Genomic DNA, 16,814 nt, shown 5'->3' with positions numbered 1-16,814 from the left:
TGGCTTCCAAACTTCTTACTATAGCAAAAGTAATCCGGTAAACATTCTTAGGATGATCATGCAAAAACAACAAAAAATCTGAATAAAACATTTCTAGATTTGCTAAGTAGGGAATGATGATAAATTAATTTTATTAACTTAAAAAAGTTTTTGTTTTTTCACCAATGCAGTCCTCGGGTTTCCGTAGTTCAGAGGGATGTCAGCGCCCACGGCGGCCATCTTGTTTGGCAAGCGTGTCTTACAGCTTCTATTTATTTGGACTTTGAATTCAAGTCAACTCTACAACAGATCATTACGGCCTGCCTATGATTTTTTTTATTAATAGTACAGCCGTAATAATAGAAGAATAAAGTCAAAATAATGCGAGAGTAGAGCGTTATTACCAGAATAAAGTTGTAATTTTATGAAAAAAAATCAGACACAAAAAATTTAAATGAGGAATATTGAGCATTTTGTGACGTTACACTTTGTATTGGTTTTACAGATAAAGAAATACTTAATCTTCTAACACATCTGCATCAAATTTTTATCCAGAACAGAACTTTGAAAAGATTGTGAAAACGACTGAATCTGTTTTTTAAAACCACACAGACTCACGTCAGATCCTGATGACTCTAGAGGCTCTTTTCTCATTCAAACTACTTTTTTTGGGGTTGTTGTAATTTTAAGACTTTCTTCTGCTCAACATTCCACATTTTAATTTTTTACTTTTCGTGTAGGCGTAATATCTGAAATGTTATTTCACAACTTTATTCTTATAATATGAGTTTTTATTCTTGTAATTAAAAGAAAAAGATGTAGGCAGGTCCTAATATTTTATATAGTAGAGTTGATATAAATTCAAAGTCTAAATAAATAGAAGGTGTAAAACATGCTTGTCAAACAAGATGGCCGCCCTCGGCCACTCTGAACTACGGAAACCCAAATCAATTTGTCGTCCAGCCTTATCTTACCTATTCATTTTGCATCCAATAATGACTGACTCACTCAGCGTGAAAATGACGCAAACGTTAAAGCTACAGAAGCCCAACCTTTTCTCATTTATGGGAAAAAACAAAATGTATGGATGAAGTAAAGCAGGAGAACATTTCAGATCTTGTGCAACAGAAATATTACAGCTCAGGTGTCGATAAATTACAGCTGAAGGTGTCGTAATGTTTAGCCTTCAGGCTAAACTCGACGTGTTTTCAGAAAATAACCACACGTCATAAAAGCAACCCTTCCTGTAGGAGTCTGGCAGCTCAGGGTTTATTTAGTAACCAAGATGACAGATAACACCGATAGTTACTGTGTTGCTTCACTCTGCTGTGAACTTTGCTGCCAGTGCTCTCCATTATAGCCGCTGTTTGTTTGCTGTACCTTTCATTGCTTGACCTTGTTTAGAGCGTGTTTAGTCTTTTAATGGCGCCCAAACACTTTAACCAGCTCACTAAAAGGTAAATTATAGTCGATTTGTTTAGAATTTTCTTTAAAAAAAACAACCAATCTCAAACACTTTACTGTACAATCTTAGAGTTTAGTGAAATATGGACTAAAACAAAATAATAAACCAGAAGAAGGACAACCAGTCTGCGTTATTGTTGCCTCGCTGTCTGAAAACGCACAACTTTTTAAACTCTTTTTCCAAGGTCTGAACCATGAAGTTTTGTAATCTTCGCCAGCAAATACTTACTCACACACACCTCTCAATGTTTGAGTGTGTTGCACAATATTCAAGTTAACAAATATGCTGCAAACAGCCATGACTTCAGAATTAGCAGATCAACTGGAGCTCTGGTGTGGTTGTATACATCTGTTTCTATGGAAAGGTTTGTTGTAAAGAAAGCTAATGGGACAGTTTCTCAGCAGTTTTGTTTTTCTTTTATGGTATTTGATAAACACTGAAATTGTTTTGTGGTGGGAATGTTTTTATTGAATGCAAAACTTGGAAGGAGCCGTTTCATTGTAATTTTATGGGATTTTCTTGTTCTTTTCTCCCTGCTGGTTTGCATGGGATGGACCCATCAGCCTTTTTCTCCTTGTGTGTCATTTTTTGTTCCACATTTTGCAGCTCATGTTGTCTCATCTGTCTTTACTTCCCCTTCTCCTCCCTCTGCTGATCTTGGTAATGAACTGAGCTCCATCTTTGGGTGGCCTCTGCAAACACACTTGTTGCGGTTTCATGACAGAGTCCTGCGACACAGACTGGATATCTTGTGTTCTCCATGTTGTACTGATTGGACCACAGTGGAAATGTGCAGACATTTCTGCAGCTCGATGCCGGTATGGTCCTCATTACTGTGAGGAAATCTGGCTCCGGATTCCTTGTGGTTCAGCAGGTTTAGTCTGCAGGTTTTACTCGCTGGTCTTCAAACACAAACCTCTGTTTTCTCTACTAGGAAATCTGTGTTTTTCTTTTTTTTTTTCTTTTTAAATTACATCTTTTGATCGAGGCAAGTTAAAATCGACTTTGTTTGCGACCTAGGCAGAAGAAAGTTTGACTGGTTTGCCTTGTTGGAGTTTTCATTGGTAAAATTACTCTTTAGTGTCGTAAGTGTTTAGATTTCACATGAACAGGCTAATCATCTAAATCCTTACAGATCAACTTCTTCAAAGCTAAAACAATTTGTTTGTTTTCCCCACATCATATTATTTCAGTATTCACCTTGCATTTCAGTGATGTATAAGATATGCAGCTTTACCAGGCTGCAACTAGCAATTATTTTAGAAATATGGCGATTAATCGAACAGAAAAATTTTGTACATTCTGCAGATTTCTCATTTAAAACTTAAGCCTTTTTTACACAACTTTAGAAATACATTAGATGTAGGTAGATAGATATACTCCTAATATATTTAGTACAGTTTTGACTTAATTACTGCTCTGAATGTGTTTTTTCTGGCAAATCGCCTCTTTTGTTCATTCTCTATGCTCCAGTTAAAAATTAATCGATTACTAAACTAGTTGATTATTTCACTAAAGGATTAATTGTGATTAATTTGATTAATCATTTCAGCCCTACCTTCTACAATTAGCTTTCTGCAGATCCGATTCTGCATCCTGTCTAAGTTGACTCCAGCTGAACCACACTGAAAATTTTTGTGGGCTGTTTTAAAAGATTTTGTGGCATTGCAGACAAATGTCACAGAAAAATCCTGCTAAAACAAAGAATTCTTATGCTGAAGATTTACTTACAGTAACATATCAAAGTTTGAAGCATTTATATGCTTCAGATTCATAACATTACTATAATATTTTTGAGAGCCTCTAGACCAAACTTTTTTCTCACATGGACCAAAATTGTAGAATCAAAAGGACTCACGGAAAATAAAATAAAAACTAAAACTTGTTTGTTTTTTGTGGTTTTGTTGGAAAGGGATGTTATTCATCATAGACCCAAAACGTGTTTGCTGTATTAAAAGGAAGGCATCCAGTTTTAACATTCTTATGGGCTCAGTTGAATTAATTTACTCTGTTATAACTACAGTATTTGGGTCACTTTCTTTCAAAACACTTGCTATATTTAGCCGAGTTTAATAAATTAGACAATAGAGGATTTGGGTGCAGCTTTTCAGTAAAATAATCTGGATCAACGTGGTTTTACTTGTTATAAAAGTAGAATGCTCTGTTCTACTTAATATTTTTCATTGTTAGAAAATTATGTCAGATTGATAAATCTTAAAAATAACATTTTCCTGTGAATAACACACTGTTTGGGTGTAAAACTTCACAATCAAAGCTATGTGTATGATTTATGAGTCCATTAGTCCCAGAAGGTTCATTTAGAAATAATTTGAAGTGTCTGTTTCGATTTGCACCAGAGGAAAGGTGTGAGCTGCGCTTTAAAGCACATTGTTGTGCTTTTTCACGGGGCCGTTTGGTCCCATTAGTGCAGGAATGCCAAGAGGAAAGGTGTGGCTCGAGTAGACTTCCCCCTCGATTCAACAGGAAGTCACATACAGAGGAACAGGCTGCAAGCCAGGAGGGGCAGAGAAATAAATACTAACAAATAAAAAACAAGTCATAATGGAGCTTATTAATGTATTCACTCCAGATCAGAAAAGCGTTTAAAGGAAGGGTTCTCAAAGTGAGGCATGAGGGTCATTTGCAGCCCATAAACTGAATTTGTGCGGCCCACCAGACCACAATTCAAACGTAAATTAGGACAAAACTATGACTTTTACATTAAAATCTACTTACAAAAATATTTGATGCAACACAAAGTGAACATCTTTTCCATGATTTCCATGGTTTCCTTCTGTTGTCATGGCAACTAGACTTGTACTGTAAAGTACTTCTTGTTGCGCTGAAATCTCCTTTTAATTGCTGTATTAAGACTTGGCTGAATACAGAAAGTGTTTCCAAATGAGCACTGACCCAGATTCTGTTTTTATTGTTTTTCCACAGAAATAATAAGTGTTTAATTATAATATTGCAATATTCAGCTAAATTGTAGCTAAATCCGTGTGTTTAGTCTGGGCCCAGAAAAGCCCAGACTCCGCCTGCGGTGATGTCACATATTTACAGACGGAGGATGTCAGACGAGCGTGACGGAGGTAAACGGAGGCAGGAATGCTGCAGGTGTGTGTGATAAAAAGCTAAAGAAAGAAAGAAAGTCCTGTCCCTCTCTGACAAACTATGGTTTTCGTTTTCTGTTCTGCTTTTTTTTTTTGCTCTGTGTAACAAGTGAATTATAACTCTACCTAGTTTGTCTCTCTTGATCTGAAATGTTTAGTAGCGTGATGCAATGACTGAAGGGAGCATCTACATCTTTAGAGATAAAACCTTTAGTTTGGTTAAAGTCGAGAGAAAAGACACCTTCTAGATTATAATAATGCGTTTCTTGGCTGCTGCTCCGTCGGTTTAGTGTTGATCTTTCGGCCTGAGTGGGAGGATTCGCTTTGTTCCTGAAAACGGACTATGACCTCATTGTGTTGCAGCGCTTCTCTTCTCCTGTTTGTTTAGATCCGGTCGCTCATATCCTTCCAGTTCCCTTTTAACTCCATCTGACCACACTGTAAAGGTTCAGCTTTTTTACATTTGTTCAAACACAGACTTCAGTGAGTTTTATTGGGATTTGGTGTTTCACACCAACCGGTACTTGGCAACGTAGAAGAAAACATAGCAAGTTTTCAAATATTTTCTATGGTGAAAATTATGAAGTTATGTATTGACCCGATACTTTAACTTTGATTACAGCTGCTAATCTTTTGGGGTAAATCCCAACCAGTTTAAATAGAAACGAAATTCTAACCTGTTAATCCAGACTGGATTAAGAACGTCTGTAGAAATGTGCAAACAGAACTTCTTGGTTTCTTTCAACAGCAGCTTTCTTCTTTCTGCTCCTTCATAAAGGAAATTTGTGGAGTTCAGGATTTGTGCAGCTCCTCCAGTTACCCTGGGCCTTTTGATCAGCGTGCACATTTTTGGTTGATATTTACTTATAGAAAAAAATAATAAAAGCCTAAAATCACATTACACACTTCACTATTGTGCACATTTTGTTGGTCTACCACATGAAATTTCAATAAAACAAGGTTTGAGTTTGCAATTTGGAGAATTTCAAAACATGCAAATACTTTTTTCTTCTGAAAACAACCCAAGCACTTAAAAAAATTATTAATTTTTAATTTGAGTGTTTTCTGGTGCCTGAAAAATGAGGGGTCTCCAAAACCTCCAGAATGTAACGTCACAAATCAGCAGGCACTGTTGCCTAGCAACCCATCAAAACTCCAGCACGTTTGTACTGCAGTTTGACGGCTGTACAATGGCTGCTGGAAAAGACAAGTATTTTGTTGTTGACTTACCATCCAGTAACCACTTGCTCCGTTCTTGTTGGTTGTGCAGGAGGCTCCACTTCTGCTTTTTAAAGATGAACAATTGCATAATTGACACCAAAAAAAACATTAGCTTAATACCCAAACAACGGCTAGCCGTTTTTTAAAATGCATTTGGGCTGATTTTAGAAGCAGTAGAGACTCAAATGGAAGTATAAAACATGTAAAATGTGAATTTTGCATAATAGATCCCCTTTAAGTTGCCCTCATTCCTCCACTATAATAAACTGGCATGAAAGTCCAACTACATAGGACCTGAGTTCACCTGCTTGTTGAACTTTCCCTTTCCTCACGAGGCAGATAATCTGCTTTACCTGCCACTTCCTGGTGATGAGCTTTGTCTCGTTAGAGCCTGTCACAGCTTAGAGCTAAGATTAAACCATGACGGGAAAAAATATACAGTTTGACCAGACAGATTTAGAATCAATGAAGAAGTCTTTAAAGCTGATTGATCTTATTCTGGCTCAATTGTTAAACATCTGATGAATCAGATGCGTTGATGTCTTCATCTCTGTCTTCCTTCTTTAATCCCGACGAGTTGCTGTATGCTGACTAGATTTGATTAAATATTCAACTTTTTAGAAATATTGTTAGTTTTTGATTAATGTTATTGCAGCATTCAGTGGTTCTGAGTCATAAAAAATAGATTAAAAGTTTTCCACAATTTTTTTTAGTATTTCAAGTTCTTAAGCAGAATATAAGACTTGAATAAGACAAGCTTGTTTAAAAAAAAGTAAATTGCCGAATTTTCTGGAGTATGTCACACATTTTTGCACAGCTTCATTACAACTTATAGTCCACAGCGACTTTTATGCTATTTTTTGACTTATGCTGCTGATAATCCCAAAAACATAGTACCTAAACATTGAAGACCTATAAATAATTTAGGTTATCCAAATTGACCTGTTTGTGTATTTTTATGCAATATTTGTATATTTGGTTTCAGTTGCAAATGTATACAATCATGAATAAGTTGGAAAAGGTTTTATTGTACTACTGATCAGGTCTGAAACAATAACTAAAAATAATTTCATAAATCTTTTGATTATTTTAATATTCTATTTGTTTTTTATTGAATGATTAACTGTGGAGCAAATCGCTGCTGCAGCTTTTTGTAGCTCAGCGTCATATCTTCCGATTGCTTCACTCAGAAGAATTGTATATGTTATGATACAAACTAGACTAAATTTAGTCTAGTTTGTATTTTTTAGATTTCTCAGTTTAAATTGTTTTAATGTTTTTAGAGAGACTGGGATTCCTGGTGTTTCTCAGAGCCATAAACCTTTTGACTCGTTACACTTGTTGCATTGGCACCTCGGGTCTTCCTGCAGCATTGTGTGTGTTTTCCATATAAGGGTGCTACGGAGGCTCACTGGATTCTGCACTGTGTGTGTATAAATGTGTGTGTGGTTTTTAATAGATGCAGAGGAGAGCAGCACTATGCCCATTTAAGCACAGGATACACCAGAGAAAGATAAAGAGTTTACACTGGGATTTACATGCTGTTGGTCTCTTTGAATGATTTTATTGAGTTTTGATCGTTTGAGTTTGTTAATTTTCCGGCCTGAAAGCCTCTACTGGTTAAAAGAAATGAAGCAGTTAAGCTCCATATGCATGTGATTACCTAATTTTAAGGACTCCAGCCAATTTCTAACAACATTACTCTAAGTCAGTTAATTGTTTTTAAAGAGTCATATCCCCATTTTCACTCCAAAGTAAATATGCTTATTTTTTATGAAGATTTATTGATGCTGAAGTTTTAGCGGCACTTTATGACATGTTTTTATGAATATCTGAGCTCCTTGGAGTCATGTTGGCTATGTAATAAAACATTTAATTACCTCTGAGGTCAGAGTGCTGCGTATTTATGACTACAACATGGTCGCCTGCTACATGTGACCGGAGTTATGCTTTATGTGTTTTTTGAGTCACTGACTACATCCGTGACTTGTTTCGAAGTGAGCTTTAATCAAACTAAAAACTTTTTTAGGCTTGTGTTTATTTCCAGTCATATTCCTATGAACGTGCTAAAATTAGCAGTCAGTCTCCTGGCATGGGGCTGATGTTTAAGAGATTTTGGTCTTGGGTTGACCCTGAAGCAGAAAGGCCTCTCACAATGTTGCCTCTAATGGAAGAAAAACTCAAATGACTCGTATTGAGTGTTGGGCGCAATATTTGAACCGTACAAAACCTTAGATGGCCTTGTTATTGTTGTCTGAATAGATTGATTTGGTATATCTCTTCACTTGGCGGCTCACGTTTTCGTTTTATTTCCCGACTCTTGAAGGATGTGGAGAAGGAACGAGAAGTACGGACGGAGTTCAGCAGGGAGGAAATCCAGCAGAAAATTGACCAGTACAACTCTCTGACCAGAGACTACCTTAAAATGACTCTGGTGAGTAGATACCTTACCGTATGATGCTAAACATGTTTTTCACTTTATCTTAACGTCCCCTCTTGAAAATGAGATCTAGATCTCAACGGGGGTCTACCTGGTTAAATAAAGGAATAATAAAAAATAATAAAAACATGTTCTCCTGTGTGAAGAGAGTTAAAGCTGGCCTTTGTCTTTGTATATTAAAAATAGTAGGGATGCACCAATCCAAAACCTGAGGTTTAGTATGAGTCTAATAAAGAAAAACAGTTCTAAATTTACTTAAAACATTTCTTCTTCTTTTTTTAACACAAACATAATGTACTGAATTACAATTATTTTTGATAACTCTTCACCGTTATAGCATACTTAAATACACCAACAGCTTCACAAGCTCAGACATGTAAAAACAACAACTTTAATTTGTTCACTCAGCATAATTAGGAGTATAACAGCCTATGTAAAATAAATAACCGGCACTCCAAAAATATAGAAAGGCTTTCATAAGAACTATTTCGATTTTATGCTGCCATTTGGGTCTCAGCTGCTTCTAAAAACAGTCGAAATGATTTAAAAAAACAAAACACCTAGCTGTATTGTAGCAGCAAGTTAATGTTTTTGGGAGTCTGGAAAATGAACCGGTTCAAAAACTCCCAAAAGTCAAGCCCAGCCCGTTACCTAGCAACCCCAGCCAAGCCAAGCCCGTTACCTAGCAACGCCAGTGGAATACAAGCATGTTTGGTCAGTTGGTTTCATGGCTGCTGGATAAGACGAGCGTTTTACCGTTCAAAATCTCATCTAAGAATGATTTTCTGTAAAAATTGTAATGAACGTGTTATATATGGGCCACAGACCTATCCCAAACTGTTAAAGGAGTTAAATTAGTGCTGAAAACTTTTAATTCTGCTGCTAAGCGGCGGTGTCTTTTGATTCAGCACAGGTGGATTGTGCAGAAGGTAACAACAGTTCACACTCGAGGTTCCAGGTTGTTGCTGGTATTTCAGCATTAAGGCCGGTTCCCTCCGGCTCCCTGCATTCCCAAACACTCACATCAGACCGTGATGTTATTCCTGCTATTGTTCTCCCCTACAGTGTTTCCCTTGGCACTGACAGATGTGTCTGAAGTTGTGTTCACTGCTAAAATGGTGGTGCTAAACTTTTATAAGGAGTTTTGCCTCTGCCTTCTGTGAAGTAAAACATTTAGAGTTCAGATTAAATATTTAGCTTCATGGAATAAGAAACTATAAAAGTTTAAAGATTTTTTTTTCACTGAAACTGCAGTGATTTGCATTTTTTCTAACTAGGGCTGAAATGATTAATTGGATTAATAGTGATTAATCGATTATTTAAATAATAATTTACCAATTTACCAGTTGATTATCATTAACTGGAGTATACAGACTCAAATACCTCCGAAATATTCAGAGCAGTAATTGAGACAAAACTGTATAAAATATACATTTTGCATTTAAGATATTAACACCTTTGTCTGTAAATATGTTTTAACCAATAGAAATAACTTCACTAAAAGAATCTCACATTATTGAATTTGGGCAATAAAATGTTTTTATTATTTAAAAAAAAAAGAATTTAGTTATTTGTTTGACTATTTTAAAGTATTTTTAATATTATATAATAATAAAAAAATCTTGAGGTTAAATGAAAATCTGCTAAATCTGCTTATTAATTGTCAGAATAAACAATATAATAATTGATTATTAGAATAATTATTAGTTGCAGCCCTATTTCTAACGATTTGGACAGGAAACCAGCAGATCCTCATGGTTTGTAGCTCCTTGCTTCCTGGAAATGTTGAGGCGATTTATAAACAACTCGGACCGGATTATTTTCAGTCCCGTGACGAAATATTCACCGACACCAGAGCAGTTTGCTGCCACACCTTATTTTGTCTTTGCTCTTTTTTCTGATTTCTTATCTCTACTCTCCTTTTTTATCTTGAAAACTCCCGGGACTCCTGCCTGCAGTTTTGAGCTGACGTAACTGTCTATCTTTCAGAACCCTACTGGTGTGTACACTGGTTTCGTCAAGGTCATGATGGATCTGAGGCGACCGGTGACGGTGCGCGGAGGTCAGAGGGCAGCGGGAGGAGCCACGATGGGAGAGGCCTTCTATCTACCGCGAGGAGTCATCAACACTCTCCACATCAGCTCTGAAAACACGGTCAAGCAGGTGGGGAACGCACACAGACGCACTTTTCAGCTCACGGCCACCTGGGAAGTTTAATGAGGATCTGATGACATACGAGATGAAGTCAAGGTCAGAGAGACAAAACAGAAAGTTGCCTCTTATGTTTCACTTTAGTCCAAATGAAAGGCAACAAAACTCTAAATGCTTCACAAAATTTGACAGATCTGATAATTTGGTGCTCAATAAAGGGCCTGGGGGCCATTTGTGGCTCCTGGACTGATTTCTTGCGGCCTCCTAACCACAATTCAAGAATAAATTTAATAACGTTAATAAACTGTAGGGCTGTTCATTTGACAAGTTTCTGATTCACCAATTAATAATTTGATATCTGAAGGTGCTTAATAAGATTTTTTAAATAGTAATTTAAACCAGGTGAAGCTAAAACTACTTGAGGAGTTTTTGGTAAAGTATATTTACAGACTAAGGTTTTTCCTTATTTTATATGCAAAATGTGTATTTTTTAAATAATCGATTATGCTGACAATTAATTGATTAAACTGATTAAAAATGTGCACATTCTTCAATTTTCTTTACATAACCTCTTGAACCTTTTATGCAATTCTAGAAATATACTAAAAGAGGCTAATAAACAAATAATTAAATTCTCTTTTTAAATAAGAAAAGAAACATTTTAGGCCTGAAATGCAATAGTATATCTTTCCTTTAGTGAATTTTAACCAAGTGGAGCTAAAACTACATAACTTGAGGAGTTTTGGGTAAAACATATGTACAGATGAAGGATTTTTTTAATCTTAAATGCAAAATGTATATGGTTTTTGTAAAGTTTTGACTTAACACACTCAGAGCGGCAATTATTTCAGCAAATTAACTTTTTTGAGTCTTTTAGCAATTAATCAATTACAAAATTAATTTACGATTATGTCAATAATTGATTAATCACGATTAATTGTTTCAGCTCTAATATAACGCAGTGAACAATTACGAATTGAAAAAAATATTTTAATACTCTTTGTACCCAATAAAAATCTGAAAAGTGTGGCGTGTGACTGTTTTAAGCCCCCTTGACTTAATATGTTGTGCATATTTATATATTTTAATATGTTAAGCTAGTAAAATCTGAGTCTGGTGCATTTTAAGATGGAAAATATTTAGAAGAGTTTCCCAAAATAAATCCACAATTTCACCTAAAGTTGTAAAATCTTTGTAGTTTATTAAAGTGTTTATGAGTAACTTTTTGTTTTTGTGAGTTCAGGTGATCATGGCGCTGCTGAACAAGTTCACGGTGGCAGACAACCCGGCCAAGTACGCGCTGTACAAGCGTTGCCGTAGAGACGAGCAGGGTGAGTCTTCCTCGCCGTTTCGCAGATGCAGTTTCATGCCAGGCGCAGTATCAGATGCTTGAGCTCTAATGTGTGGAGGCCTCACCCTCGTGTTGAATACCACAGGGTTCACCCAACTACGACAACACACCAGGGATACCCAGGAATACACACACACTGTATATAAATACTACACACACACACGGTGTAGGATTTCACCTCTGTTTGAGTCTAGTTAACAGCTCAGACTGAGAAGACACTTTATCACCCACAAACCTCCAATATGAGCTTACAAATGTTTATCTTCAAAGTTATTTATCAGTAGAATATTTATATGGATTCGTGGAGTTTCTTTTTTGCGGTTGTTTTACGATAATTACTGGAGTGAAACTGGGTCTGCTAATTAAAGGCTGTGTCTAGACAGAAATGTATGTAAAATTTAAAAGCTTCAATTTGACTTTTAATTAGAAAGTAAACATGTTTACTGTGTTGTGGGCAAGAGACGGAGGAATGTTTTAGGAATAAATGCTTAATTTTTTATAGATTGGTTGTCAGTGTTTGCTTAATTCCTAAATATAAATATATATTTTTCCTCACTGTCTGGTCTTAAATCAAGCTAAATCTCTATTTTAGGACCATTTTTAAACTATGAATTGAGTTAAACTTTTTGAATTTCCTTCTGCCATCATCTCTCAATAATTTTATGTAACTTTGATCCATTCCTCCTGACAGAATCGGTGTAACTGGGTCACACAGCTTTTCTTAATTGAACAAATCAAAATACACTGTAAAAACACCAAATCCTACCAAGTATTTTTCTAGTTTCTAGTGCAAATATCTTAGTATACTTGAAACAAGACAAAACTAATTTATAAGTAACTTAATAAGGAAATAAAAGCTAGTTTTATGTAAAGAACGCATTAATATTGATTAAAAAAACACTAGTTCCTCTGGAGGATTATTTTACTTTCAACATGGGAAAAAGTGTTATAAGGGAAATAATCTGCAGATGGAACTAGAACTTTTTCATCAATATTAAGAAATTTTTACTTAAATTAAGCTCGTATATCTTGTTTAAACCTTACTTGTATGCTTGTTTTGTCTAATTTCAACTAATCTTAGATATTTGCAGTAGACACTAAACAAACATACCTTTAAGATTTTTTGTTTTTCCCGTGTGGCACCTCTAGGCATCTGTAAATTTCACTTGAACCAGAACTGATGTCTAATATCTTGGCTTATTTCTGTTTATTTTCCCATGACGAGGCAAGTTCTGCCATTAAATAAATCCGGAGGTGTGGCTAAGATTAACTCTGATGTTGTGAATCAGAAGCTTTAAAAGAAATTACATCATCACATTTTAAAACACCCTTTAAATGTCTTTTCACTATATTTAAGCTTCTGAATTCCAAAAAATTAACCAATTGTTTTAGGAATTAGCAAATAGGAATGATTCAGGGTTTTAACATTTCGGCTGGATGTTGAACTTTGACCCCGGTTTCTTGTAGAGTTGGTGGTTGTTAAAGTGTCACACCCATCCAGGTGTGTTTATACCATAGCACCTGTATGGATGTGTGTTGACGTTTACCCCCCGTGTGTGTTGCAGTGTATGTGTGCAAGCTGGCGGACGTTGAGAAGCCGCTGTTCCTTCGCCTGGTGGCCGGACCCGACCTCGACACGCTCAGCTTCGTTCTGAGAGAACAACAGACCGGAGAAGTTATGGTGGGACCAGCTGGACTCTTCCCAAATCTGTTCCCACTTTGATTTCCTGTTCTTCCCAGTCGCCCTCTGTGTTCTTTAATGTTCTTCTTTCATTTCAACCTTAAAGGGAACTTGTTAGGATTTTTTTATATTTCCATTTGGCTCTCAACTGCTTCTTAAAACAACCCAAGCGCTTAAAAAATATATATTTTAGCTTTTTTTGGAGGGGGGGCAAAAAGTTTGTTTTTTGGTGTCTGGAAAATGAGCCATTTCAAAAACCTCACAATTGTTAAGTCGCATTCCATGGTCACTGCATCGTTACCTAGCAATCCCAGGGAAGCTCAGCCCATTACCTAGCAACCCAAGCTGAGTTCCAGCATTTTTGGTCAGCTGGTTTTCCCCTTGTATGCACTGTACAATGGCTGCTGGAAGAGTTATCAGAAACCACTTTCTGTATTGCTGGTTGTGCAGGAGGCTCTACTACTGCTTTTCAAAGATGTACGATTTTCTGCAGCAACTTTTACGTGTGGATTTAAACTTTGAGTTTGGGCGGGGGGGCGTGGCCAGAAGCTGTTTATTAGTGTTTAAAGTGACAAGACGCCCTAAAAAGGCAGAACTGAGCAGAGTAAAATCTCATCAACTAAGAATAATGTTGTGCAAAAAAAATTTATAAATATGTTTTGTGTCGCCCATAGACCTATCCTAACCTGTTCAAGTAAGAACTATAGGTCAACTTTAAAAAATGTGTACGCTACACTTTTCATAACCTTCCTTTTTCTGAGCAGTTCTCCACGTCTTTGTTGTTGTCCATCACATAAAATCACTTTGAAACCCTTTGAGTCTTTGCAGCGTTCCTGTAGAAACATAAACTTCTGTATTTTCCTCTCCAGTGGGACGCCTTCTCCATCCCAGAGCTGCGAAACTTTCTCCGGATACTTGACAAAGAGGAGCAGGAGCAGAAGGAGGCGATAATTCGCCGCTATGAAGTCTGCCGCCAGAGACTGCAGGAGGCCATGATGGCGGTCGGATCGCCTTCGTAGAGGATTTACCCTCCATCAAACCAAATGGACGTTGTTTTTCTGTTGTAAATCTCCTCGGAGGTGAACGTGTTGGTGGAGGGACGGCTGTGAGTATGGAGGGAACCAGCACCTGGACGGAGGGATGGTTTGGATAAAAGACTTGAAGGACAAATAAGAAAATAAATGAACTTGTAGACTTCCTTCACTCGCCAAAGATTCATTCACATGCCACATAATTTCCTCTCAACCATCCCTCGTTCTTTTTTCTTCTGCTGTCACATAATTTATCTTGATTCCTTTTTGTTTCTTTCACTTTATTTTGACTAGTGAAAGACTTGAGGCTGTATTTTTTTAATTTAATGCCTTTGTCTTAAAGGTTTGTAAATATTATTTCTTAATTTATATGGGGAAAGCTTTATCTTTTTTCTCCTTTTTTTTTTTTTTTAAAAAAGCGAGTCTTATTTTGTTTTATTTCGAGAAAGAAACAAACGTGTTTTTGACGCAGACAGAATAGTTTATCAGGGCTTTTACTAGATGATGAGTCAATCAGATGCATGTAATTAAACAAAAACTCTGAGGAAATAAGAAATGAAAACTAGATGTAGCTGGAAATGGAGTATTTCTACAGAAAAAGTAGCTTTTTACAAAACATATGGAGTCCCAGATGTGCCAAACTCAAAAACGTATACATTTATTTTAACTAAAGAAGTAGTTTATATTAAATGTCTTGAATTGCTTTTATGTTTTATTATTTTAAAAAAATCAAAAATTCAAGATCCACATGTTGATATCAAATATTTGATTTTTTTTTGTTACATTTATTTTTTTTAGTTCAATATTATGTTCAAGTCATTTTTTTCTTTTTCTTTGAATTTCGGCATGATGTTAGAGCCTGACCACTTTTTAAAAACATTAATTTCCGTATATAATTTAGCTAGGTGTAATATTAAGATAAGTCATCACTATCAATGATTATTAAATATTTTAAGGAGAAATTATTGTTTTTATATTTATTTTAGCATATTTCTTAGACAAAAATCTGAAAAGTTATGGAATACAAGTATATTTTGCTCAGAACATTATCACTTTTTTGACTTGTTATACTTTTTTTTTTTTTTCTCCGAAGAGTTTTTGCGGCGCTAGTGGCTCGTATTTTTTGTACAGTAGGCAGACAGGAAGGAGGGTGAGGAGAGGGGGGAAGACATGCGGCAAAGGTCGTCGGGACCGGGAGTCGAACCCACGACGTCCGCGTCGAGGACTGAGGCCTCCAAACGTGGGGCGTGCTAACCCCCTGCGCCACCACAGCACGCCCCTGACTTACTGCTTATAGTTTTAGATTTGGAAATATTAGTAATATATTACGGGTTTGTATTTGAAACCTTATAAAAAGTAATTGAGTCAGTTTTTTTTTTGTTTGTTTTTTTTTTTTCCCCTCCAGGGGGTCTTTTGTGGGCTCTAGTGTCCCTTATGTGACAGTAGGCTGACAGGAAACAGGGAAGGAGAGGGGGGAAGACATGTGCCAAATGTCGTCGGGTCCGGGAGTCGAACGGCCGCGTCGAGGACTCAAGGCCTCCAAATACGCTAACCCCTACGCCACCACGGCACGCCCCGAGTCAGTTTTTTATAACATTGATTTTGGCACATTTTGGGCTCCATAACCACTTTGACGCTTCATAAAGCAAATATATGGAAGCACATTGCTGCCTTTGCAAAGCAAAATATTGTTGTGTGCTTTGTGTGAATTGTGAGTTGTTAAGTCTCAATTTTAACCTTCAGATTCCTACTTTTGATGTTCTGTCACAAAATTATGACATGAAATACAGTTAAGTGTTGGTTATAATCTTCACTTTTAGCGTTGTAATTATAGGATATAAAGTTAAAATTGTGAGCTTTAGTCATAATATTGAGTTTTACTCACAATTATGACATAATTGAGGTTCATTTTTATTATTTCACCTTTTAAAGTCTTAAACTTTACTTACAGTAAATACACCATTTTATTTCTTTGCACTGGCAGGAATGGGCCTCCAAACTGGTACAGCTAAATCTAAGCACGGGGTACTGAATGTAAACATATTTTAGCAGAAAATTTTATATTCTCATCAAGTTAGATTTAGTAGAAATATTTTTCAGTACAGTGATAGTAGGAGAATCTAGTTTGTGCAGGAAAAAGCGACGAGACGCAAATAGTTTCTGGAAGTCGACTGAGTGAGTTTGAGGAAGTAGGAACGAAATATGAGATGTTTGCAAGGAAGAAAACATAAGATTGTTGAATGTCAAGTTGAAATATCCAGCTTCCATCCCTTTTTATCGAGCCGAGATACTCCAGAGGGAAACGGAAAGTGAGGACGGGAAAAAAAATCCTAAGAAAAAGAAGGTGCGAAAAGTTTTACTGGAATGTTTTATTGTAAGAAT

The 16,814-nt window shown here is 36.3% G+C and overlaps 1 protein-coding gene across 1 annotated transcript in view; it reads left to right on the top strand.

Moving 5' to 3' along the window:
• Positions 1-15,319, top strand: part of rassf3 (Ras association domain family member 3) — a 55,413-nt gene extending 40,094 nt beyond the window's left edge. The window contains exons 3-7 of the mRNA XM_032589966.1: positions 8,105-8,212; positions 10,208-10,381; positions 11,613-11,700; positions 13,286-13,401; positions 14,271-15,319. Coding sequence (XP_032445857.1) covers positions 8,105-8,212; positions 10,208-10,381; positions 11,613-11,700; positions 13,286-13,401; positions 14,271-14,420 — 636 coding nt within the window. The 3' untranslated portion in view covers positions 14,421-15,319. The remainder of the gene's footprint in view (positions 1-8,104; positions 8,213-10,207; positions 10,382-11,612; positions 11,701-13,285; positions 13,402-14,270) is intronic.
• Positions 15,320-16,814: the final 1,495 nt, after the last annotated feature.

The sequence above is a fragment of the Xiphophorus hellerii genome, chromosome 17 (assembly GCF_003331165.1).
Source record: "Xiphophorus hellerii strain 12219 chromosome 17, Xiphophorus_hellerii-4.1, whole genome shotgun sequence".
In the NCBI taxonomy this organism is placed as follows: domain Eukaryota; kingdom Metazoa; phylum Chordata; class Actinopteri; order Cyprinodontiformes; family Poeciliidae; genus Xiphophorus; species Xiphophorus hellerii.
The sequence above is the reverse complement of the archived record's forward strand: the minus strand, read 5'-3'. Positions and strand labels throughout refer to the sequence as shown.